This window comes from Panthera onca, chromosome D1 (genome assembly GCF_046562875.1).
Source record: "Panthera onca isolate mPanOnc1 chromosome D1, mPanOnc1 haplotype 2, whole genome shotgun sequence".
Lineage (NCBI taxonomy): Eukaryota > Metazoa > Chordata > Mammalia > Carnivora > Felidae > Panthera > Panthera onca.
Window position 1 is genome coordinate 66,564,927 of NC_138348.1, and position 25,880 is coordinate 66,590,806.

General features: G+C 39.9%; 1 protein-coding gene across 18 annotated transcripts in view; it reads right to left on the bottom strand.

The window, feature by feature from the left end:
* DLG2 (discs large MAGUK scaffold protein 2) overlaps positions 1 to 25,880 on the bottom strand; it is a 2,113,447-nt gene that overhangs the window by 341,941 nt on the left and 1,745,626 nt on the right. For all 18 annotated transcript variants that reach the window (XM_078433028.2, XM_078433029.2, XM_078433030.2 and 15 more), the window contains one exon: positions 13,064 to 13,220. In XM_078433028.2, the coding sequence (XP_078289154.1) occupies positions 13,064 to 13,220 (157 nt within the window). The remainder of the gene's footprint in view (positions 1 to 13,063; positions 13,221 to 25,880) is intronic.

Sequence of the window (25,880 nt, forward strand, 5' to 3'; positions counted from 1 at the left end):
ATGGAACAGGCACACAAGTTTTGTGGGAGGCTTCACATGCTTTCTGGGCCAGAAACCTGCATTTAACTGGTCAGGATTGGGGCAAAAAGTCTTAATCTTTTCAAAAACATCCTCAATTCTGCTTGGTTAGATTTTTCTTCAAAGGTGTTTAGTAGGGTGCCCTGCTGAGAGAGGACCCTGGCATTCCTGATACTTTAATGAGAAAGCACAGGAGGGCAGAGATGCACAAAAAACCCAAACAAACAAACAAACAAACAAACAAAAAACCCAAAACACACACACAAAAAACCCCACTACTATTGTTTAATTTGCCAAAAATATTCATAATTCCCTTCAGCAAATATTGTGGGTTTTTTTTGAACAAAATTAGAAGATGGCCTGTCAGTTACAAAGCTGTATACAGAGGATAAATATCTACCCATTTTCTTGGGGAAAGGTGTGAAATCCCCCTTAATCCAAATGCGCATGTTGAGTCATTCCTGTTTGGAAACAGATACTGCTGTGTTGAAGCTAATTTTAGTCTCTGACTCTTGTCTGTCTTTTGTTGGGGAAAGGTGGAATGCGTGGAGCTCAGTCAGAAAAAGTCCTAGGGGAGGGTGAAGGTTTTGCTGGAGTTTGGGTGACTCAGTGTTGAGGATGAGAGGAGAGAAGCTTAAGGTGCGGTTAGGTGAGAGAGGCTTAGTAAAACTGCTAGTCTGAGCTGGTGTGCTTTTGAAACAAGGTGACATAGCACAGAGCTGGGGAGATTGCTCTTGTCCCCACACCTGCATGGGCCTCAGAGACTCTCTGGTATCTTGAGGGGTGCTGGTTTTAGGAATATAGAGACATAGTCCCTTAAGCAGATGGCCCATACTATATGGTCACTGAAAGGTATGGGTTTGTAAGCTCTTAAGAGGATCACTTCAGGGAATTAAAGAAATAATTTGGGACTTTTTGAGGTGGGAGCAGGAGGAGGGCTGGATTTCAGGCATAATACTGAAAGCAGTGGAGAGTTGTCATGTGAGGTAACAAGAGAAAGGTGACTTTATCAGTGTCCCAGGATGATGAATAGTGTATATATTGCTCACATTCTATTTGAATAATGTGACAGTAAGGATCTGGCATATGTGCTCTAAACATGAAGGTAGCAAGGTAACCTGAGAATTAATGAAACATCCAAGTGATCTGTGACTTATTTGTACTCTTTCCAAATCCACAATACAATTTCAACTTCAATGTAAAGATGCATGATTATCTGTTGTACCTTCACCTCAACAACTGCAGTGTTTCGCTTTTGGCAACACGTATTCCCAGCCATGTATTTTGGAACACAGTTAAATACTTGAAGTCCATCAAGGGTGAGCTTTAGACTTAGCAAGGTCAGCTGAGGTGCTCTTTCTGAGGGTTCTGAGGAATGAAAAAAACTAAAATTGCATGGTGATACAGAAAAGAATCTCGTTATAGGGGTATTCTACATGCTTTGCTCCACATTTTTCATAACAAAGCATTGAAACAAATAATAACAGAACCATTTTTATCTTTTCCTCTGCAGGAAGAATGCCTGAGGAAGCTACTGCACTAGCTAATGTGATTGCATGTTGAATGTCCTAAATTCTCCTCCACCAATACCTCAAGAATATGGTTCAATTATCAGATAAGACTCCTTATAAAAAATGCCCAGGAAGTAGAATACATAAAGGAGAAATTAGAAAATATCACTCACAGTATGTGTATAGAATGTAGCCTAAAGATGATTTCTCTTTCAGTTTCTTAGCTACTTTAGTTCTGTAGTTTTGGTGAGGAGGGGGGAAGTGGGGGATAATAAAATTCTACAATGGAGAGCGCGTCCTGCCGATCACTTAGATTCCACCTACACCTGCCTAAAGAACCCAGAAAACCGCCAGAGGATTAGCAGAAGGGAGTCTCCGGAGTCAAGCGCAGACGAGAGGCCCACGGAAGAGGGTAGGAAGGGCGGCGAGGCGGTGCGCGCTCCACGGACTGGCGGGAGGGAGCCGGGGCGGAGGGGCGGCTCGCCGGCCAAGCAGAGCCCCCGAGTCTGGCTGGCAAAAGCGGAGGGGCCGGACGGACTGTGTTCCGACAGCAAGCGCGACTTAGCGTCTGGGAGGTCATAAGTGAACAGCTCTGCTCAGAAAGCGGGAAGGCTGGAGGACAAAGGGAGGGAGAGCTGCTGAGCCCCCGGACGGCAGAGCTCAGCTTGGCGGGGAACAAAGGCGCACGCCAGCGCCATCTCCCCCGCCCATCCCCCAGCCAAAATCCCAAAGGGAACCAGTTCCTGCCAGGGAACTTGCTCGCTCCGCGCAAACACCCAACTCTGTGCTTCTGCGGAGCCAAACCTCCGGCAGCGGATCTGACTCCCTCCCGCTGCCACAGGGCTCCTCCTGAAGTGGATCACCTAAGGAGAAGCGAGCTAAGCCTGCCCCTCCAGCCCCCGTGCACCTTGCCTACCCACCCCAGCTAATACGCCAGATCCCCAGCAACACAAGCCTGGCAGTGTGCAAGTAGCCCAGACGGGACACGCCACCCCACAGTGAATCCCGCCCCTAGGAGAGGGGAAGAGAAGGCACACACCAGTCTGACTGTGGCCCCAGCAGTGGGCTGGGGGCAGACATCGGGTCGGACTGCGGCCCCGCCCACTAACTCCAGTTATACACCACAGCACAGGGGAAGTGCACTGCAGGTCCTCACCACGCCAGGGACTCTCCAAAATGACCAAACGGAAGAATTCCCCTCAGAAGAATCTCCAGGAAATAACAACAGCTAATGAACTGATCAAAAAGGATTTAAATAATATAACAGAAAGTGAATTTAGAATAATAGTCATAAAATTAATCGCTGGGCTTGAAAACAGTATACAGGACAGCAGAGAATCTCTTGCCACAAAGATCGAGGGACTAAGGAACAGTCACGAGGAGTTGAAAAACGCTTTAAACGAATTGCAAAACAAAATGGAATCCACGATGGCTCGGCTTGAAGAGGCAGAGGAGAGAATAGGTGAACTAGAAGATAAAGTTATGGAGAAAGAGGAAGCTGAAAGAAAGAGAGATAAAAAAATCCAGGAGTATGAGGGGAAAATTAGAGAACTAAGTGATACACTAAAAAAAAATAATATACGCATAATTGGTATCCCAGAGGAGGAAGAGAGAGGGAAGGGTGCTGAAGGGGTACTTGAACAAATTATAGCTGAGAACTTCCCTGAACTGGGGAAGGAAAAAGGCATTGAAATCCAAGAGGCACAGAGAACTCCCTTCAGACGTAACTTGAATCGATCTTCTGCACGACATATCATAGTGAAACTGGCAAAATACAAGGATAAAGAGAAAATTCTGAAAGCAGCAAGGGATAAACGTGCCCTCACATATAAAGGGAGACCTATAAGACTCGTGACTGATCTCTCCTTTGAAACTTGGCAGGCCAGAAAGGCTTGGCACGATATCTACAGTGTGCTAAACAGAAAAAATATGCAGCCGAGAATCCTTTATCCAGCAAGTCTGTCATTTAGAATAGAAGGAGAGATAAAGGTCTTCCCAAACAAACAAAAACTGAAGGAATTTGTCACCACGAAACCAGCCCTACAAGAGATCCTAAGGGGGATCCTGTGAGACAAAGTACCAGAGACATCACTACAAGCATAAAACATACAGACATCACAATGACTCTAAACCCATATCTTTCTATAATAACACTGAATGTAAATGGATTAAATGCGCCAACTAAAAGACATAGGGTATCAGAATGGATAAAAAAACAAGACCCATCTATTTGCTGTCTACAAGAGACACATTTCAGATCTGAGGACACCTTTAGATTGAGAGTGAGGGGATGGAGAACTATTTATCATGCTCCTGGAAGCCAAAAGAAAGCTGGAGTAGCCATACTTATATCAGACAAACTAGACTTTAAATTAAAGGCTGTAACAAGAGATGAAGAAGGGCATTATATAATAATCACAGGGTCTATCCACCAGGAAGAGCTAACTATTATAAATGTCTATGCGCCAAATACCCGAGCCCCCAGATATATAAAACAATTACTCATAAACATAAGCAACCTTATTGATAAGAATGTGGTCATTGCAGGGGACTTTAACACCCCACTTACAGAAATGGATAGATCATCTAGACACACAGTCAATAAAGAAACAAGGGCCCTGAATGATACATTGGATCAGATGGACTTGACAGATATATTTAGAACTCTGCATCCCAAAGCAACAGAGTATACTTTCTTCTCGAGTGCACATGGAACATTCTCCAAGATAGATCATATACTGGGTCACAAAACAGCCCTTCATAAGTTTACAAGAATTGAAATTATACCATGCATACTTTCAGACCACAATGCTATGAAGCTTGAAATCAACCACAGGAAAAAGTCTGGAAAACCTCCAAAAGCATGGAGGTTAAAGAACACCCTACTAACGAATGAGTGGGTCAACCAGGCAATTAGAGAAGAAATTAAAACATATATGGAAACAAACGAAAATGAAAATACAACAATCCAAACGCTTTGGGATGCAGCGAAGGCAGTCCTGAGAGGAAAATACATTGCAATCCAGGCCTATCTCAAGAAACAAGAAAAATCCCAAATACAAAATCTAACAGCACACCTAAAGGAAATAGAAGCAGAACAGCAAAGGCAGCCTAAACCCAGCAGAAGAAGAGAAATAATAAAGATCAGAGCAGAAATAAACAATATAGAATCTAAAAAAACTGTAGAGCAGATCAACGAAACCAAGAGTTGGTTTTTTGAAAAAATAAACAAAATTGACAAACCTCTAGCCAGGCTTCTCAAAAAGAAAAGGGAGATGACCCAAATAGATAAAATCATGAATGAAAATGGAATGATTACAACCAATCCCTCAGAGATACAAACAATTATCAGGGAATACTATGAAAAATTATATGCCAGCAAATTGGACAACCTGGAAGAAATGGACAAATTTCTAAACACCCACACTCTTCCAAAACTCAATCAGGAGGAAATAGAAAGCTTGAACAGACCCATAACCAGCGAAGAAATTGAATCGGTTATCAAAAATCTCCCAACAAATAAGAGTCCAGGACCAGATGGCTTCCCAGGGGAGTTCTACCAGACATTTAAAGCAGAGATAATACCTATCCTTCTCAAGCTATTCCAAGAAATAGAAAGGGAAGGAAAACTTCCAGACTCATTCTATGAAGCCAGTATTACTTTGATTCCTAAACCAGACAGAGACCCAGTAAAAAAAGAGAACTACAGGCCAATATCCCTGATGAATATGGATGCAAAAATTCTTAATAAGAACCTAGCAAATCGAATTCAACAGCATATAAAAAGAATTATTCACCATGATCAAGTGGGATTCATTCCTGGGATGCAGGGCTGGTTCAACATTCGCAAATCGATCAACGTGATACATCACATTAACAAAAAAAAAGAGAAGAACCATATGATCCTGTCAATCGATGCAGAAAAGGCCTTTGACAAAATCCAGCACCCTTTCTTAATAAAAACCCTTGAGAAAGTCGGGATAGAAGGAACATACTTAAAGATCATAAAGGCCATTTATGAAAAGCCCACAGCTAACATCATCCTCAACGGGGAAAAACTGAGAGCTTTTTCCCTGAGATCAGGAACACGACAGGGATGCCCACTGTCACCGCTGCTGTTTAACATAGTGCTGGAAGTTCTAGCCTCAGCAATCAGACAACAAAAGGAAATCAAAGGCATCAAAATTGGCAAAGATGAAGTCAAGCTTTCGCTTTTTGCAGATGACATGATATTATACATGGAAAATCCGATAGACTCCACCAAAAGTCTGCTAGAACTGATACATGAATTCAGCAAAGTTGCAGGATACAAAATCAATGTGCAGAAATCAGTTGCATTCTTATACACTAACAATGAAGCAACAGAAAGACAAATGAAGAAACTGATCCCATTCACAATTGCACCAAGAAGCATAAAATACCTAGGAATAAATCTAACCAAAGATGTAAAAGATCTGTATGCTGAAAACTATAGAAAGCTTATGCAGGTAATTGAAGAAGATATAAAGAAATGGAAAGACATTCCCTGCTCATGGATTGGAAGAATAAATATTGTCAAAATGTCAATACTACCCAAAGCTATCTACACATTCAATGCAATCCCAATCAAAATTGCACCAGCATTCTTCTCGAAACTAGAACAAGCAATCCTAAAATTCATATGGAACCACAAAAGGCCCCGAATAGCCAAAATAATTTTGAAGAAGAAGACCAAAGCAGGAGGCATCACAATCCCAGACTTTAGCCTCTGCTACAAAGCTGTCATCATCAAGACAGCATGGTATTGGCATAAAAACAGACACATAGACCAATGGAATAGAATAGAAACCCCAGAACTAGACCCACAGACGTATGGCCAACTCATCTTTGACAAAGCAGGAAAGAACATCCAATGGAAAAAAGACAGTCTCTTTAACAAATGGTGCTGGGAGAACTGGACAGCAACATGCAGAAGGTTGAAACTAGACCACTTTCTCAGACCATTCACAAAAATAAACTCAAAATGGATAAAGGACCTGAATGTGAGACAGGAAACCATCAAAACCTTAGAGGAGAAAGCAGGAAAAGACCTCTCTGACCTCAGCCGTAGCAATCTCTTACTCGGCACATCCCCAAAGGCAAGGGAATTAAAAGCAAAAGTGAATTACTGGGACCTTATGAAGATAAAAAGCCTCTGCACAGCAAAGGAAACAACCAACAAAACTAAAAGGCAACCAACGGAATGGGAAAAGATATTTGCAAATGACACATCGGACAAAGGGCTAGTATCCAAAATCTATAAAGAGCTCATCAAACTCCACACCCGAAAAACAAATAACCCAGTGAAGAAATGGGCAGAAAACATGAATAGACACTTCTCTAAAGAAGACATCCGGATGGCCAACAGGCACATGAAAAGATGTTCAACGTCGCTCCTTATCAGGGAAATACAAATCAAAACCACACTCAGATACCACCTCACGCCAGTCAGAGTGGCCAAAATGAACAAATCAGGAGACTATAGATGCTGGAGAGGATGTGGAGAAACAGGAACCCTCTTGCACTGTTGGTGGGAATGCAAATTGGTGCAGCCGCTCTGGAAAGCAGTGTGGAGGTTCCTCAGAAAATTAAAAATAGACCTACCCTATGACCCAGCAATAGCACTGCTAGGAATTTATCCAAGGGATACAGGAGTACTGATGCATAGGGGCACCTGTACCCCAATGTTTATAGCGGCACTCTCAACAATAGCCAAATTATGGAAAGAGCCTAAATGTCCATCAACTGATGAATGGATAAAGAAATTGTGGTTTATATACACAATGGAATACTACGTGGCAATGAGAAAAAATGAAATATGGCCTTTTGTAGCAACATGGATGGAACTGGAGAGTGTGATGCTAAGTGAAATAAGCCATACAGAGAAAGACAGATACCATATGGTTTCACTCTTATGTGGATCCTGAGAAACGTAACAGAAACCCATGGGGGAGGGGAAGGAAAAAAAGAAAAAAAAAGAGGTTAGAGTGGGAGAGAGCCAAAGCATAAGAGACTGTTAAAAACTGAGAACAAACTGAGGGTTGATGGGGGGTGGGAGGGAGGGCAGGGTGGGAGGGAGGGCAGGGTGGGTGATGGGTATTGAGGAGGGCACCTTTTGGGATGAGCACTGGGTGTTGTATGGAAACCAATTTGACAGTAAATTTCATATATTAAAAAAAAAAAAAATAAAGAGATAAAAATTAAAAAAAAAAAAATTAAAAAAAAAATAAATAAAAAAAAAATAAAAATAAAATTCTACAATGGAGCTTTGGAACCCTCCAAATTCAGGCTGCCATGTTTAGACAATGCATGAACACTAGATGGCGCCCATAATCTTAACATAGTAAAAGGCTACTTGGTTTTCTTTACAGTCAAGTAAGGCTACCTTGTTTAGGAAGAGTCAATTATGAGAATTAGAAAAATATCTACTCTGGCATTTCCTGCTACTGTTATCCTGTGAAGTGCTCCTCACGTAGAGGTTTGATGGTCAAATACGTTTGGGAAAAGATGGATACTTTCTATGCCTCTAAAGGGATTTCCAATACACACTGGTAAACAGATGTTTTTGAAAAGTTCTTTACTGAAGAAACCTGATACCAGGGAACCCTTTGTCTCATTAGCACCTTAATGCGATTCTGCTCTTTTACTGTCCTGTAAAACACACTTTGGGAAATGCTCTTCAGGTCCAACCTCTTGTCCCAAAGAAGGAACGACTCAAATTCTATAAAAAAAGGTCTTCTTTAGACATAGTTATCTGACCTTTTTTAAAAACACTGAATACATTCTTAAGGCAAAATTGTTAGTAGTAATAGGAGGACTGAGTACTTACGATGTGCTTGATTCAAAGTGTTTTGTCTCCTTTCTTCCTCAGTGTGCCACTATACCTATCCTATATCTACATCTATATCCATAACCAGATCTATGTATTCACATATAATAGATATATTGATATATTTACTTTTAGGCTGTGAACATTTTAAGATCAGGATGTTTATCTCATTCATCTCCTGAGATCTCAAATCCTGCTACAAAAATCTGTCACATAGTACGTCATCAATGAAATGAGTTATCTCTAAAGATTGTATAGTCTGTGAGGGAGAATAGTTCTGGAAAACAAGAATGGACATTCTGCCCCTGATTAGAAAGGTAATTATCTCGTATTCAAGTCTTCTCAATGAACACCAACTGAGGACAGAGACCTACTCCCACAGCTCTCCTCCCTGGGGATTCAAGTTTTCTTCTCTGAACTTAACTACATTACTGTTAGCATAAGTTATTTACAAAATAACCTTACATAATCTAGTAATAAGCATTGAGTTTGTATTTAACTCTTGATTGCTATACAGAGTTTTTGTTCTTGTGTTTTCCAGGAAGTTAGAGCTTGTCCTTTTATATCTTGTGCCAGCTGTAGAGGCAAAATATCATATCCTCCATATTCCATTGTTAATAATTCCATTCTGCTGTTTCCTTTCCATATTGTAACATTTGAGCGTCTCAAATTTGCTTATTCTTTTCTTTCAGTGTTAACCAATGAAATTCCAATACTGGGTCTTGAAACTAGGTGATTTCTAGCCAGAGTTTAAATGTCTTTTTGCAAGGTAAAAAAGGGAAATGTTCCCTCTTCCTTTCAATTGCAAAAAACAGCTAATATTTTTATCATTGAACTGTCTTTGCAAATGTTATACATAAGAAAGGATATGATATCTGAATGTCAGAGACTATTGTAATGTTCTGAAAAATGTAATTTCTAAGAAGACTGTAATTCTGATTGTTGTCTTCTTTTCTTTCGTGGTTCTGGCAGTAATATTTAAATGGATACATCTCCTTTTGAAAACAGAAATAGTTATGAATTTTCTTTGTTGAGCCATAAGATTATTAGCTCATCCCTTTTTCTACCACATGCCTAAAAGTTAAAACAAATAAAACCTACGGTTTCATGCATTTTTCATTTAAACGGAGCCTAATGTCATCTCTTTGACTCCGTTTCTTTACCTGTAAAATGAACATAATAAGGAGGTGACTGGCTGGCACAGTTGGTAGAGCCTGTGACACTTGATCTCAGAGTTGTGAATTCAAGCCCCATGCTGGGCATAGAGCTTACTTAAAAAATGAACATAACAAGGCATTGGGTGGTTATAAGGGTACACTTGTTATAATAGTGATTGACTCAAAAGTAACATGGAAGTCTTAGCTCTTTATAGTTCTGTGTGCTCCCAGGGTGCCTGGGTGGCTCAGTGGGTTAAGCATCTGACTTCAGCTCAGGTCATGATCTCATGGCTCATGAGTTCAAGCCCTGCATTGGGCTCTGTGTTGACACCTCTGAGCCTGGAGCCTGCTTTGGATTCTGTGTTTCCCTCTCTCTGTGCTCCTGCCCTGTTCACACTCTGTCTCTCAAAAAGTGAATAAACATTTAAAAAAAATTTTATAGTTCTGTGTGCTCCCGAGTGCGTGCGCACACAGAGCAGTGCTGAATGAGACAAGAAGGTGTTGAATGAGATCACTGACAGGTTTTGAAGAGAGATTGTGCTATGAGGAGAAAGAACACTGATTTGGGGTCAGGAGACTTGATTTTGAGTCCAACATCATAGTCAGTAGCTATGGAGCTTGGACAAATCATTCAGCCTTTCTAAATCGCTTTTTCCTGATGTAGAAAGTGAGAGTAATAATAACTTATAGTGACATGTAGAATTGCTTTGAAGACCCCTAGAATTAATGCATGTGAAAGTGCTTTGTGTTGGGGGGGAAGTGCTGTGCCAATGTGAATGCTGGCTGTGGGGAAGTAACAGCGTGGTTTCCGGCTACAGATTTTGATCCAGGGTGAGGAAAATATCTAAGTATGTTTTACACAGAATTTTAGAGTCCACCTGCTAGGCTACAGTGACATTGTAAAGCATCACCATACTTACTCAACACTATTCCATTCAATCAGCATTGTTAGGGAGACTTTAAGGTACCATTCACATGCTAAATGAGATAATTTAAGATATAAGATAATTTACTTTCATGGAGCTTTTGCCACTTAGTAAAGAAAGACAAGTCAACAAAGGTAAGTTACATCTTATACAGATAGTCCTGGAGTTAGTTGTAGTTTGACCTAACAAATTTCAACTTTACGATGGTGCAAAAGTGACACGTGTTCACTAGCAACTGTACCTCAAATTTTGGATTTCGATCTTTTCCCAAACTAGCAATATGGGGTACACATTCTTGTGATGCTGGCCAGTGAGCTCCCATTCAGCCACGCCATCACGAGGGTGAACAAGTGATACACTTACAACAATTATGCACCCATATAACCACTCTGTTTTTCCCTTCCAGAACAGTATTCAGTAATTTACATGAGATAGACAACACTTACAAAGTATTATAAAATAGGCTTTCTTTTCGGTGATTTTTCCCAAAAGTAGGCTAATTTAAGTGTTGTGAGCATGTTTAAGAAATGCATTTCTGACTACAGTATTTTCAGCTTACAAGGGGATTATCAGGATATAACCCCGGTGTAAGTTGAGGAAGACAGATATAAATATAGATATAGATATAGATCTATATAAATACAGAGAGACTATATATATATATATATATATTATCTCTCTGTATTTATATAGATCTATATCATTTAAGTGTAGAAGAAATATGCAGAGGGGAGTAGTTGAAGGGGTGATGTTTGGCTCTTGGATGGCAGAATGAGACCCTGCCATGGGACCTTACCCTATTTCTCACATACCCTATCCATCCAGACATCTGCTAGCTAATGAATAAGCAAAGGCCTTAATGTGTGGGAGAACTACCGGAACATATAAACCAAGGCCATCCATTCAGACCATTGGACACTTTACTCAGACCAATTGACTATATTATACAGGTAAATCATATGTGTCTGGAGGGGAAAGTGGAGAAGGCATGATGGCTAACAAAAATAAGGTCACTTGGAAAATCCTAGCTATAAATCACAGCTATAAAACAAAGATAAGTTTTTTTAAGCACACAGTAAAACCACAAACTAAGTGCTTCATTGAGTTATGAACCATAAACTCAGCCATAAGAACTAGCTCCTTAGATTATTTCCCAGTATCATTTGCATGGTTACCAAAATTTCAGTATGGTCATGAACACTCATAATGGACATAACTACCTGTCACAGAGTTTATACCAGAAAGATAGCTTTATCTAGTGGAAAGAGGCAGTTAATAAATATTTCAATAAAATAAAGGAGAAGAAAGGAGGAGGAAAGACAGATGGAAAGGTGGAAGGGGGAAGGGAAGGAAGGAGGAAAAAGAAAGCATATACGATGGGCATTAAAACTGAATATTTAAGGATGCCTGGCTGGCTCAGTCAGTGGAGCATGCAACTCTTGATCTCGGGGTTGTCAGTTCAAGCTCCATGGTGGGTGTAGAGATTAGTTAAAAATAAAATCTTAAGAAAACAAACAAACAAACCTGAATATTTAAATCCCAGCTGTTACTGTCTCTAGTTAGGTAAACATTGACTTCACCTCTCTGAACCTTATTTTCTTCAAATATTTTTTTTAAAGTTTGTGTATTTATTTTGAGAGAGAGCATGTAAGCAGGGGAGGGGCAGAGAGAGAGAGGAAGAGAGAGAATCCTAAGCAGGCTCCACACTGTCAACACAGAGCCTGTCGCAGGGCTTGAACTCACCCTGGTGATCTCAGGTGAGATCATGACCTGAGCCAAAATCAAGAGTCATATGCTTAAGCAAATGAGCTATCCAAGTGTCCCTGAACCTTATTTTCATCAAACATGGGGTAATAAATTTCAGGGAGATTGTGAGAATCAAAAATCACTTTTATAAAGTGCCTAGTTAACAATAAGTGCTTAATAACTTGTTGCTGGTAATTCTTGTATTTAGGTAAATGGTGTGTGCTACCAGTTATCAATGGCACCCAACTGCATATTTTATATATTTTCATATATAGTTATATGCAACAAACAATATGCTTATAAAAATGCTGTTTTTAGAGTACAGTCATGGATCTGGAAAAAAGGTCTGCATTAAAAATAAATAATATACCTTAAACACTTATGCTTCTCAGGGTGTCTGGGTGGCTCAGTCAGTTAAGCAACTGACTTTGACTCAGGTCATGGTCTTGCGATTCGTGCGTTCGAGCCCCGTGCTCTGTGGGGACAGCTCAGAGCCTGGAGCCTGCTTTGGATTCTGTGTCTCCCGCTTTCTCTTCCCTTTCCTGCTTGCACTCTCTCTTTCTCTCTCTCAAAACTAAATAAACATTAAAAAGGCATGTTTCTCAATGTTCTATTGGACACAAGTATGTCTCAGGAAACCTAAATGAAAACATGAGCACTTTTACCTATATCTGAGGGAAGTAAGTAATAAGCATCAAACACTTTAACACCATTTAAACTGTAACATGTACTGAAAGCCATAATGCTATCAGCCATTTTTCCTTTTAAATTAAGATGCTTCTGCAGTCATAATTGAAAGTGAATTTTTCTCAAATGGTGTCAGATATGGAGGGATGAAGATTAAGAAGAAATACTCACGGATAGGATCTGGTCTCCTCTCTGGAGCTCCCCACTCAGATCTGCTGGTCCACCAGCCAGAATGAATGATACAAAAATACCTTCTCCATCTTCCCCGCCCACGATGTTGAAGCCCAGGCCAGTGGAGCCTTTGTGCAGGACAACCTTGCGGGGCTCCCTGAAGAAACAAGTGGAAAACAGAGCTCACGGGGTGACCCACTCAAGATTTAGGTTGATTTTACTTTCATTGAGATATTTGATACCAGCAACTCACTACCTATCTTGTCAACGTAAGATACATTAGTACTCCAAGAAAAATGCTGATTTCATGGCAGATGTCTGAGTTCCTCACTACAAAAATGCAATATCATGCAAGGTCATCCTTTAATTCCAAAAAATTTTCTTAAACTAGCTTTACTTCTACTTTTCCTTTGCTTAAAACATTTGTTCTTGTATTTTTTAAAATTGAGACATAATTGACATATAATATTATATTAGTTTCAGGTGTACAATGTAATGATTCGATATTTGTATATCATGAAATGATCACGAGAAGGAGTCTGAGTAACATCTATCACCACACATAGTTACAATTTTTTATTCTTGAGATAAGAACTTTTAAGATCTACTCTCAGCAACTTTCAAACATACAATACAGCATTAAGCACCATGTTGTATATGACATCCCCAGGATTTATTTATTTTAAAAGTAGAAGGTTGTATCTTTTGACCACCTTCACCCATTTCACTCCCCCCACTCATTTGTTCTTCTATTGAGCATCATAGTAGCACTCAGTAGGATGAATGCATCCCAAGGGGAGAGAATCTGGGGGACAAGAGACTAGTCTGAAGAGGTCCTATCATGAAATATCTTACATGTTTGTTCGACTATCAATTAAAATTTACTCTGTAGGCAGTGGAGACTCATTGGAAGATTCTGAGGCACCAAGAATATTTAAATCCATTTTAGGAGCATTAACAAACAGTCTTATGTAGGATTGCTGGAGAGGAGAGTGTTGATACGATGGGAGGTAGAAAAATTAGTTAGGATGTTGACTAAGTAATCCAAATGTGAGAAAGTGAGAGCATGAACAAGGGTGACAGTAGTGATAATGAAATGAAAGGGCAATGTGAGAGAGTAAATCTGAAAGGAGAAACAGTGGGTCCAGAGATTAACTTACACAGTAGAGGAGAGATGGAATGATAGCTAAGTGATTGGCAAAAAGGAGGGAGAACTGGAATCCAGGATCATGAGGATGGGTATGATTTGACATGCTCAATTCCAGGTGATGGTGGGTCATCCATGCGGTGTTCAGAAATGATTAGAGACAAAGGTTAGGAATTTGGATCCATAGAGAAGACTGCAAATGCAGATTTGAGGGTCATCAGCAAAAAGATGAGAGACAAAAATCTTGAGTCATTAGTTAGTTGAGTTTGTGTAGAGGGTAGATAACTATGGAATATAGAATTTTAAGGGAGCTAGAAGACATCTAGTTCTATATTCTTATTAGTAGTTAAAAAAAAATGTATTCTCTAAGTCTTGGGTTTGACCAAGGCACTTTTGTATCACCTACCATCCTCTCCCCAAAATCCCAGTTTCAGTCATTAAAGTTTCCCTTAATGATGTAAAAATGGCAAAGAGCCCTCCTAGTATAAAAAAAGAGTATTTTTTTTATACTAATGACTACACAGAATCTGTTATTTGTTATCACATTCCCATGCACAAAGCAATGCATTATATATCTATGTTTGGCCTAATTTTGAGGAAGGGTGTAAAATGCACATACAGCATGGACTCTAAGTAATATATTATAATGCAATGCATTAAGTCAAAAATAGCTCGACATAGAGTTAATTTATTTTACTCTACAAATACTCTGTAAGCACTACTATACCAGGAACTGTTCCAGGTACTCAGAAAGTTTATACACAAAACAAACATCCCTGCCCCATTTGACTAAATACCTGGGTGCCCTGTGGCCCAGTCAAGATGACATATAAAAAGAGCCATCAAAGAGACTGAGCTCCCTGTTTCCTTGCTGGACACCAGATGGGAGTCTCTCTCAGGCCCCAGAGGCTACTCACATTCCTTGTTAGCTGGCAATGGCACACTGAATCCTTTTCTCATTTGGAGTTTCTTTGACTTGTTCTTCCACAACTAGCTAGATTTAACTTTCTGCTTTTCAATGGTATGTGTGATATTGTTAGGCCCACCCAGATAATCTCCTTACTTTAGGATCAAGTGATTAGTAACCTTAACTACACTTGCAAATTCTTTTTCCCATATAAGGTAACTTAACTGTGGGAGTAACATCATGGGGTAGAAATCACGGGGCCATCTTAGAATTTCACCTACCACAGGCAGAGAGACAACAGGGGATAAATCCTGTAGGGCCTTGTATACCATTCTAAAACTTTGAGTTTTACTCTGACAGAAATAGGGAAACACTGAGAAGATTACTTGATCTGATTTATATTTTTAAATGGTTACTTTGGCATAAAATATATTCAAGGGGCAACATTTGAAAAAGTGAGATGAGTTATGTGGCTAATTGCTATATGCAGGCAAAAGAGTGACTTGGCTGAGAGTAGTATTAGAGGAAGTGGTAGGCAGTGGGTATATTTCCAGTCAATTTTCTCTCTGTGGCCAGACTGAGTAATTTCTATCCTCCTATCTTCAGATTCAGCTGTTCTTTCTTCTGTCATATTTATTCTGCTCTTGACCCCATTCAATGAGTTTTTTTTATTTTGGTTTTTATATTTTTCAGCTTTAAGATCCATTTGTTATACATATAACAAATGGATCTTAAAGCTGAAAAATCTATCTATCTATCTATCTATCTATCTATCTATCTTCTTTTCTTTTGTGGAGACTTTCATTTTTTTCTCCATTTATTTCAAGTCTGTGTGGAATTGCCTAGTGAAGCATGATGGGTATTTTAAAATCCTTGTCAAATAATTCTAACTCCTATGTTATCTCAGTGTTGGCATCAGTTGGAGATTTTCCTGGTTCTTGGAATAAGAAGTGATTTTATTTTATTATATACTGGACACTTGGGTATTACAGTATAAAATACTATATTCTACTTAACCTTAGTTTTTTTCAGCTTGTAGATCAATTTAGGAATAACTTGCAGATGCCAGTGAAATGGATATTCAGCTTCTTACTTGTCCCTGGTGACACCAAGGAGGAAAGTGGGGGTACCAACTGGTATTCCACTCATTCTACCTCATTTCCACTTAGTGGGGGTTGAAACTCAGTTCCCTATGGGCCCACTGACACCAATGGGGGAGTGGAAATAGGGTGGTGACTAGCACTGCCTTGAGCCATTTTGTTCTGCCTCCTTGCCTCTGAGTGTGGCTAGAAGTTCAGCTCATTACCCTACTGGGGAAAGTGGTTTGCCAACTAGCACTGCTTCCCTCTTCCCCCTTCTACCTCAATGCCACTGACCAGCAGTAGTTCAGCTCCCTGGTGGTCCCCACCAATACCAGGAGTAGGGACATGGAATACTAACGAGCGCCATCTCGTTCCAGGCTTGTTGCAGCTGGATGAAGGTGCAAGTTCAGCCCCCAAGTGGGGAGTGGAGGTCAACTAGCATGTCACCTTGTTCTGCCTGTTTGCTGCTGGATAGGGGTGGAAGTTCAGCTTTTATTTGGCCCACTGACATCACCCCAGTGGAGGAAGTCCAGGGTCATCTTAGAACTGCCTCTCCTGGCTTCCCCTAATGGGGCCAGATGTCTAGCTATCTGCACAGTCCACTGGCACTGCAGTGAGGGTTTTGCCTTTGGTGTTTGGCTAGAGTTAGGGAAGTATTATCAAAAGTCTCCCTGTTCTATTAATCTATCCTTTTCCCAATCTTTTGGATATGGGTTGCAGGCTTTCTTGAGGCTTTTTTTGTCTGTCCTTATTGGTAGGGGTGCCAGGGTGAAGGCGTCTCCAGGGCTCCATCCAGGACATATAGGAAGTAAAAAGAAAATTTAAGAAACTCACCACAGTATCACTCCTCTCTGAGCTGGTCTTACTGATTTCCAATTTGTAGAGTCTTCCCACGTTTGTTTGTTTTATTATGTCTTAAGCTGTGTGTGCATATGTGTGTGTGTATATGTGCATGTGTGTGCGTGTATTTTAATAAGAGGGATGATTAGAGAGAAAGGGGATACTGTATTTTGACTGCAACCAGAAGTCCAGATTCTGGATACATTTTGAAGGTAGGGGCCAACAGGATCTTGAAGAAAAAGTTGCAGAAATATTCCTCTTCACTCAAGTTTAAAACACACATTCTTAGTACAACCAATGACATTCAAGTTATACATAGTAAACATAGATGGAGAGAAAGGGTTATCTATGTGCTAGATATTATCTTTGATGCTTTATGTGCATCATTCCATTTATTCCTCAAGACAATCTAATGAGAGATGCACAGAGATGTCAACATGCAACTACTTTGAAACTGATCCAAAAAGGAAGATGGACAGATGATTGGATAGATAGATGGATAGATATTTTATAGAATAAGTGAAGTAAAATGTTAAAAGTGCAATCTAGATGGCAAGTGTATAAGTATTCATTTTATTATTTATTTATTTATTTATTTTTAAAAATATTTTTTAATGATTATTTATTTTTCAGACAGAGAGAAACAGAGCATGAGCAAGGGAGGGGCAGAGAGAGAGGGAGACACAGAATCCAAAGCAGGCTCCAGGCTCTGAGCTGTCAGCATAGAACCCAATGCGGGTCTCGAACTCATCAACCACGAGATCATGACCTGAGCCAAAGTTGAAAGCTCAACTGACTGAGCCACCCAAGCACCCTAATTATTTATGTTTAAATGTTTATTTATTTAGGAGAGAGAGAGAGAGAGAGAGAGAGAGATCGATCGATCCGGTAGGGAAGGGGCAGAGAGAGAGGGAAAGAAAACTTTTTACATTATTGAAATGAGACTGCTTTCCAAGTTTTTACTGATTTTAGTAAGTTAACAAAGGCAGGATTAAGACACAGATTTTTCTCACTCAAAATCCCAGAGTCTAGAGTATGATATATTCCAGAGGTTGCAAATCAGAAAGATAATGGCTTAATGTGACCCAGTGTTTACAAATTTTTGAATTGTTGCTTACATTTTAAATTGTATAGATTTATTATTTTATAGGAAAAAAACAGACATTCTGTGAACACTGGCTCTTAACCTTGTCTCATAGCAACAGTTAGGCAGACATGGCCCTCCTTAGACAGGTTCATTTTCTAGTGTGCAAGAGTCTCTCATCTCCCCCTCAGGTTTCTCAGACATAAAAGCTGTATGTTGCATCATATTTGCACTTCATACAAAGCCAAGAGGAAAGCAAAAGATTTCTTTTGCTCATGATTTTATCAGAAATGAAAAAATGAAAGCTTCATGGAGAAAACTTGGTATTTTAATAGTAAAATGGGAGAGAAGATGATTCTTTTGGAAGTAAGGATTGTCCTTACATGTTTAGTATGCTAAGTGACTCTCTTCAGAGAAAATACAGCTTTAAAAGATCTTTATGAAACAAACTCCCCATTACCATCGGGGGGAACTTTGTTAGTCACCCTTGAACACAAAACATATAATTCTTGAGTGACTACATTTTATTTATTTTACCTGGACAAGTCTTTTAAACCAAATTATGTGGAATTTTGTCAACTTGCAGGATTTAAATACTGTTTTTAAAATAGAATTTTTATATCACAGTAATTATGATGCCTTTTTGATATTTAGTTTAATAATGAGGGGAAATGACAAAGAAATAAATCTGTAAATGGTGTGCAAATAGAATATCCTAAACAAACTCCAAATGATTTACTTTTTCTAACTTACACTTTTTTTTCTTTATAAAGTTTTCATTTATTTTTTTGGTAATGTCTATACCCAAAGTGAGGTTCGAACTCACGAACCCAAGACCAAGTCATATGCTCTTCCTACTGAGACAGCCAAGCACCCCTAACTGAAACTTCTTACACTAATAACCTGTTACATTAAACTATAGATTTTAAAGTATTTACATTTTTTTCTGTTAGAGGATGAAAACCTTGTGAAGAATTACAAATTCTATTATACTGATACTTACACAAGTTAACTTGTCTAAGCTAGTTGAGCTTTGGACACACAGCTTATGTTCACACAGGTAGTAAACACCAGAACTCTCTCTTCTTTCTTTTTTTTTTTTAAGACAAATTTTTATTTTATTTTACTTTATTTATATATTTATTTATTTATTATTTATTTATTTTTAATATGAAATTTATTGTCAAATTGGTTTCCATACAACACCCAGTGCTCATCCCAAAAGGTGCCCTCCTCAATACCCATCACCCACCCTCCCCTCCCTCCCATCCCCCATCAACCCTCAGTTTGTTCTCAGTTTTTAAGAGTCTCTTATGTTTTGGCTCCCTCCCTCTCTAACCTCTTTTTTTTTTTCCTTCCCCTCCCCCATGGGTTTCTGTTAAGTTTCTCAGGATCTACATAAGAGTGAAAACATATGGTATCTGTCTTTCTCTGTATGGCTCATTTCACTTAGCATCACACTCTCCAGTTCCATCCACGTTGCTACAAAGGGCCATATTTCATTCTTTCTCATTGCCATGTAGTACTCCATTGTGTATATAAACCACAATTTCTTTATCCATTCATCAGTTGATGGACATTTACGCTCTTTCCATTAATTTGGCTATTGTTGAGAGTGCTGCTATAAACATTGGGGTACAAGTGCCCCCATGCATCAGTACTCCTGTATCCCTTGGGTAAATTCCTAGCAGTGCTATTGCTGGGTCATAGGGTAGGTCTATTTTTAATTTTCTGAGGAACCTCTACACTGCTTTCCAGAGTGGGTGCACCAATTTGCATTCCCACCAACAGTGCAAGAGGGTTCCTGTTTCTCCACATCCTCTCCAGCATCTATAGTCTCCTGATTTGTTCATTTTGGCCACTCTGACTGGCGTGAGGTGATATCTGAGTGTGGTTTTGATTTGTATTTCCCTGATGAGAAGCGACGTTGAGCATCTTTTCATGTGCCTGTTGGCCATCCGGATGTCTTCTTTAGAGAAGTGTCTATTCGTGTTTTCTGCCCATTTCTTCACTGGGTTATTTGTTTTTCGGGTGTGGAGTTTGGTGAGCTCTTTATAGATTTTGGATACTAGCCCTTTGTCCGATATGTCATTTGCAAATATCTTTTCCCATTCCGTTGGTTGCCTTTTAGTTTTGTTGGTTGTTTCCTTTGCTGTGCAGAGGCTTTTTATCTTCATATGGTCCCAGTAATTCATTTTTGCTTTTAATTCCCTTGCACTTGGGGATGTGTCGAGTAAGAGATTGCTATGGCTGAGGTCAGAGAGGTCTTTTCCTGCTTTCTCCTCTAGGGTTTTGATGGTTTCCTGTCTCACATTCAGGTCCTTTATCCATTTTGAGTTTATTTTTGTGAATGGTCTGAGAAAGTGGTCTAGTTTCAACCTTCTGCATGTTGCTGTCCAGTTCTCCCAGCACCATTTGTTAAAGAGACTGTCTTTTTTCCATTGGATGTTCTTTCCTGCTTTGTCAAAGATGAGTTGGCCATACGTTTGTGGGTCTAGTTCTGGGGTTTCTATTCTATTCCATTGGTCTATGTGTCTGTTTTTGTGCCAATACCATGCTGTCTTGATGATGACAGCTTTGTAGTAGAGGCTAAAGTCTGGGATTGTGATGCCTCCTGCTTTGGTCTTCTTCTTCAAAATTACTTTGGCTATTCGGGGCCTTTTGTGGTTCCATATGAATTTTAGGATTGCTTGTTCTAGTTTCGAGAAGAATGCTGGTGCAATTTTGATTGGGATTGCATTGAATGTGTAGATAGCTTTGGGTAGTATTGACATTTTGACAATATTTATTCTTCCAATCCATGAGCACAGAATGTCTTTCCATTTCTTTAAATCTTCTTCAATTACCTTCATAAGCTTTCTATAGTTTTCAGCATACAGATCTTGTACATCTTTGGTTAGATTTATTCCTAGGTATTTTATGCTTCTTGGTGCAATTGTGAATGGGATCAGTTTCTTTATTTGTCTTTCTGTTGCTTCATTGTTAGTGTATAAGAATGCAACTGATTTCTGTACATTGATTTTGTATCCTGCAACTTTGCTGAATTCATGTATCAGTTCTAGCAGACTTTTGGTGGAGTCTATCGGATTTTCCATGTATAATATCATGTCATCTGCAAAAAGCGAAAGCTTTACTTCATCGTTGCCAATTTTGATGCCTTTGATTTCCTTTTGTTGTCTGATTGCTGATGCTAGAAATTCCAACACTATGTTAAACAACAGCAATGAGAGTGGGCATCCCTGTCGTGTTCCTGATCTCAGGGAAAAAGCTCTCAGTTTTTCCCCATTGAGGATGATGTTAGCTGTGGGCTTTTCATAAATGGCTTTTATGATGTGTAAGTATGTTCCTTCTATCCCAACTTTCTCAAGGATTAAGAATAGTGCTGGATTTTGTCAAAGGCCTTTTCTGCATCGATTGACAGGATCATATGGTTCTTATCTTTTCTTTTATTAATGTGATGTATCACATTGATTGATTTGTGAATGTTGAACCAGCCCTACATCCCAGGAATGAATCCCACTTGATCATGGTGAATAATTCTTTTTATATGCTGTTGAATTTGATTTGCTAGTATCTTATTGAGAATTTCTGCATCCATATTCATCAGGGATATTGGCCTGTAGTTCTCTTTTTTTACTGGGTCTCTGTCTGGTTTAGGAATCAAAGTAATACTGGCTTCATAGAATGAGTCTGTAAGTTTTCCTTCCCTTTTTATTTTTTGGAATAGCTTGAGAAGGATAGGTATTATCTCTGCTTTAAACTTCTGGTAGAACTCCCCTGGGAAGCCATCTGGTCCTGGACTCTTATTTGTTGGGAGATTTTTGATAACCGATTCAATTTCTTCGCTGGTTATGGGTCTGTTCAAGCTTTCTATTTCCTCCTGATTGAGTTTTGGGAGAGTGTGGGTGTTTAGGAATTTGTCCATTTCTTCCAGGTTGTCCAATTTGTTGTAATAATTCCATTTTCATTCATGATTTTATCTATTTGGGTCATCTCCCTTTTCTTTGTGAGAAGCCTGGCTAGAGGTTTGTCAATTTTGTTTATTTTTTCAAAAAACCAACTCTTGGTTTCGTTGATCTGCTCTACAGTTTTTTTAGATTCTATACTGTTTATTTCTGCTCTGATCTTTATGATTTCTCTTCTTCTGCTGGGTTTGGGGTGTCTTTGCTGTTCTGCTTCTATTTCCTTTAGGTGTGCTATTAGATTTTGTATTTGGGATTTTTCTTGTTTCTTGAGATAGGCCTGGATTACAATGTATTTTACTCTCAGGAGTGCCTTCGCTGCGTCCCAAAGCGTTGGGATTGTTGTATTTTCATTTTCATTTGTTTCCATATATTTTTTAATTTCTTCTGTAATTGCCTGGTTGACCCATTCATTCTTTAGTAGGGTGTTCTTTAACCTCCATGCTTTTGGAGGTTTTCCAGACTTTTTCCTGTGGTTGATTTCAAGCTTCATAGCATTGTGGTCTGAAAGTATGCATGGTATAATTTCAATTCTTGTAAACTTATGAAGGGCTGTTCTGTGACCCAGTATATGATCTATCTTGGAGAATGTTCCATGTGCACTTGAGAAGAAAGTATATTCTGTTGCTTTGGGATGCAGAGTTCTAAATATATCTGTCAAGTCCATCTGATTCAATGTATCATTCAGGGCCCTTGTTTCTTTATTGACCATGTGTCTACATGATCTATCCATTTCTGTAAGTGGAGTGTTAAAGTCCCCTGCAATTACCACATTCTTATCAATAAGGCTGCTTATGTTTATGAGTAATTGTTTTATATATTTGGGGGCTCCGGTATTCGGCGCATAGACATTTATGATTGTTAGCTCTTCCTGATGGATAGACCCTGTAATTATTATATAATGCCCTTCTTCATCTCTTGTTACAGCCTTTAATTTAAAGTCTAGTTTGTCTGATCTAAGCATGGCTACTCCAGCTTTCTTTTGACTTCCAGTAGCATGATAGATAGTTCTTCATCTCCTCACTTTCAATCTGAAGGTGTCCTCAGGTCTAAAATGAGTCTCTTGTAGATAGCAAATAGATGGATCTTGTTTTTTTATCCATTCTGATACCCTATGTCTTTTGGTTGGAGCATTTAGTCCATTTACATTCAGTGTTATTACAGAAAGATATGGGTTTAGAGTCATTGTGGTGTCTGTAGGTTTCATGCTTGTAGTGATGTCTCTGGTACCTTGTCTCACAGGATCCCCCTTAGCATCTCTTGTAGGGCTGGTTTCGTGGTGACAAGTTCCTTCAGTTTTTGTTTGTTTGGGAAGACCTTTATCTCTCCTTCTATTCTAAATGACAGACTTGCTGGATAAAGGATTCTTGGCTGCATATTTTTTCTGTTCATCACATTGAAGATTTCCTGCCATTCCTTTCTGGCCTGCCAAGTTTCAGTAGATAAATCTGTCACTAGTCTTACCAGTCTCCCTTTATATGTTAGAGCATGTTTATCCCTAGCTGCTTTCAGAATTTTCTCTTTATCCTTGTATTTTGCCAGTTTCACTATGATATGTCGTGCAGAAGATCGATTCAAGTTACGTCTGAAGGGAGTTCTCTGTGCCTCTTGGATTTCAGTGCCTTTTTCCTTACCCAGATCAGGCAAGTTCTCAGCTATGGTTTCTTCAATATACCTTCAGCACCTTTCCCTCTCCCTCCTCTGGAATCCCAATTATGCGTATGTTATTACATTTAATTGTGTCACTTAATTCTCCCCTCATACTCCTGGATTTTTTTATCTCTCTGTTTCTCAGCTGCCTCTTTTTTCATAATTTTATCTTCTAATTCACCTATTCTCTCCTTTGTCTCTTCAATCCGAGCTGTGGTAGCCTCCATTTTATTTTGCAACTCATTTATATCATTTTTTAGCTCCTCCTGACTGTTTCTTAGTCCCATGATCTCTGTAGTAATAGATTCTCTGCTGTCCTCTATACTTTTTTTAAGCCCAGTGATTAATTTTATGACTATTATTTTAAATTCATTTTCTGCTATATTGCTTAAATCGTTTTTGATCAGTTCATTAGCTGTTGCTACTTCCTGGAGTTTCCTTTGAGAAGAATATCTCTGTTTTGTCATTTTGCATAGTCCCTGGAGTGGCAGGGAACTTCAGGGCTCTTCCTCTGTGCTGTCTGGAGTAACTTGCGTGGGTGGGCGAGGCCGCAGTCAGACCTGATGTCTGCCCCCAGCCCACCGCTGGGGCCACAGTCAGACTGGTGTGTACCTTATCTTCCCCTCTCACAGGGCAGGACTCACTGTGGAGTGGTGTGGCCCCTGTCTGGGTTACTTGCACACTGCCAGGCTTGCGGTTCTGCTTCGATGGGATCTGGCGTATTAGCCGGGGTGGATCTGCAAGGTTAACAGGGGTAGGAGGGGCAGACTCAGCTCACTTTGCCTTTGGTGGTCCGCTTTGGGAGGGGCCCTGTGGCAATGGGAGAGAGGCAGACCCATCGGAGGGATGGATCTGCAGAAGCACAACGTTGGGTGTTTGTGAGGTGCAAGCAAGTTCTGTGAGGAGAACTGGTTCCCTTTGGGATTTTGGCTGGGGGATGGGCGAGGAAGATGGTGTTGGTGAGTGCCTTTGTTTCCTGCCAAGCTGAGCTCTGTCCTCTGGGGCTCAACAACTCTTCTTCCCGTTGTCCTCTAGCCATCCCACTCTCGGAGCAGAGCTGTTGACTTATAACATTCCAGATGTTAAGTCCTGCTGGCTGTCACAACATACTCCGCCCAGCCCCTCCGCTTTTGCAAGCCAGACTCGGGGGCTCTGCCTTGCCAGGTGGGCTGCCCCTTCACTGGCCCAGCTTTTTCCCGCCAGTCCATGTAGTGCACACCGCCTCTCCCCACTTCCTACCCTCTTCCGTGGGCCTCTCGTCTACACTTGGCTCCAGAGAGTCTGTTCTGCTAGTCTTCTGGTTGTTTTCTGGGTTATTTAGGCAGATGTGGGTGGAATCTAAGTGGTCAGCAGGACGCGGTGAGTCCAGTGTCCTCCTATGCCACCATCTTCCTCCTGGTCCACTCTAAGACAGATTTTTAGAGAGCAATTCTATGTTCATGGCAAAATTGAGGGGAAGGTACAGAGATTTTTCTTAAACCTCTTGTCCCCACACATGAATGGACTCCATCACTATCAAAATCCCCTATCAGAGTAGTAAATTTGCTACAATTGATGAACCTACATTGACACAGCATACCCTTCAATAGGTGAATAGATACTGTAGTCCATCCAGATCATGGGATTTTATTCATCGTTGAAAAGAAATGATCTAACAAGCCATGAAAAGACATGGAGGAATCTTAAACGCATATTACTAAGTGAAAGAAGCCAACCTGGAAAGGCTACATCCTGCATGATTCCCTGCTATATGACATTCTGGAAAAGGCAAAACTATGTAGATGGCCCAAAGATCAGTGCTGCCAGGGGTTGTGTGGAGAGGGGGATAAATCGGTGAAACACAGGGGATTTGGGGTAGTGGAACTACTCTGTAGGATACTATAAAGATGGAAAGATGTCATTACACATCTGTCCAAACTCATAGAATGGACAGTATCAGGAGTGAACTGTAATGTAAACTATGTACACATAACTCTAATATAGCATTTATCACACTGTGTAGCTATTGCTAATGTATCCTTTTTCCTCAGTAGACTGTGAACTCCAGAAATCAAGGCACTTGGGCTACTTCAGCAATAGCAAGATGTAGCAGGGACTCAGGAAACAGTTACTGAATGACAGAATGAATATATAAATGAATGAATG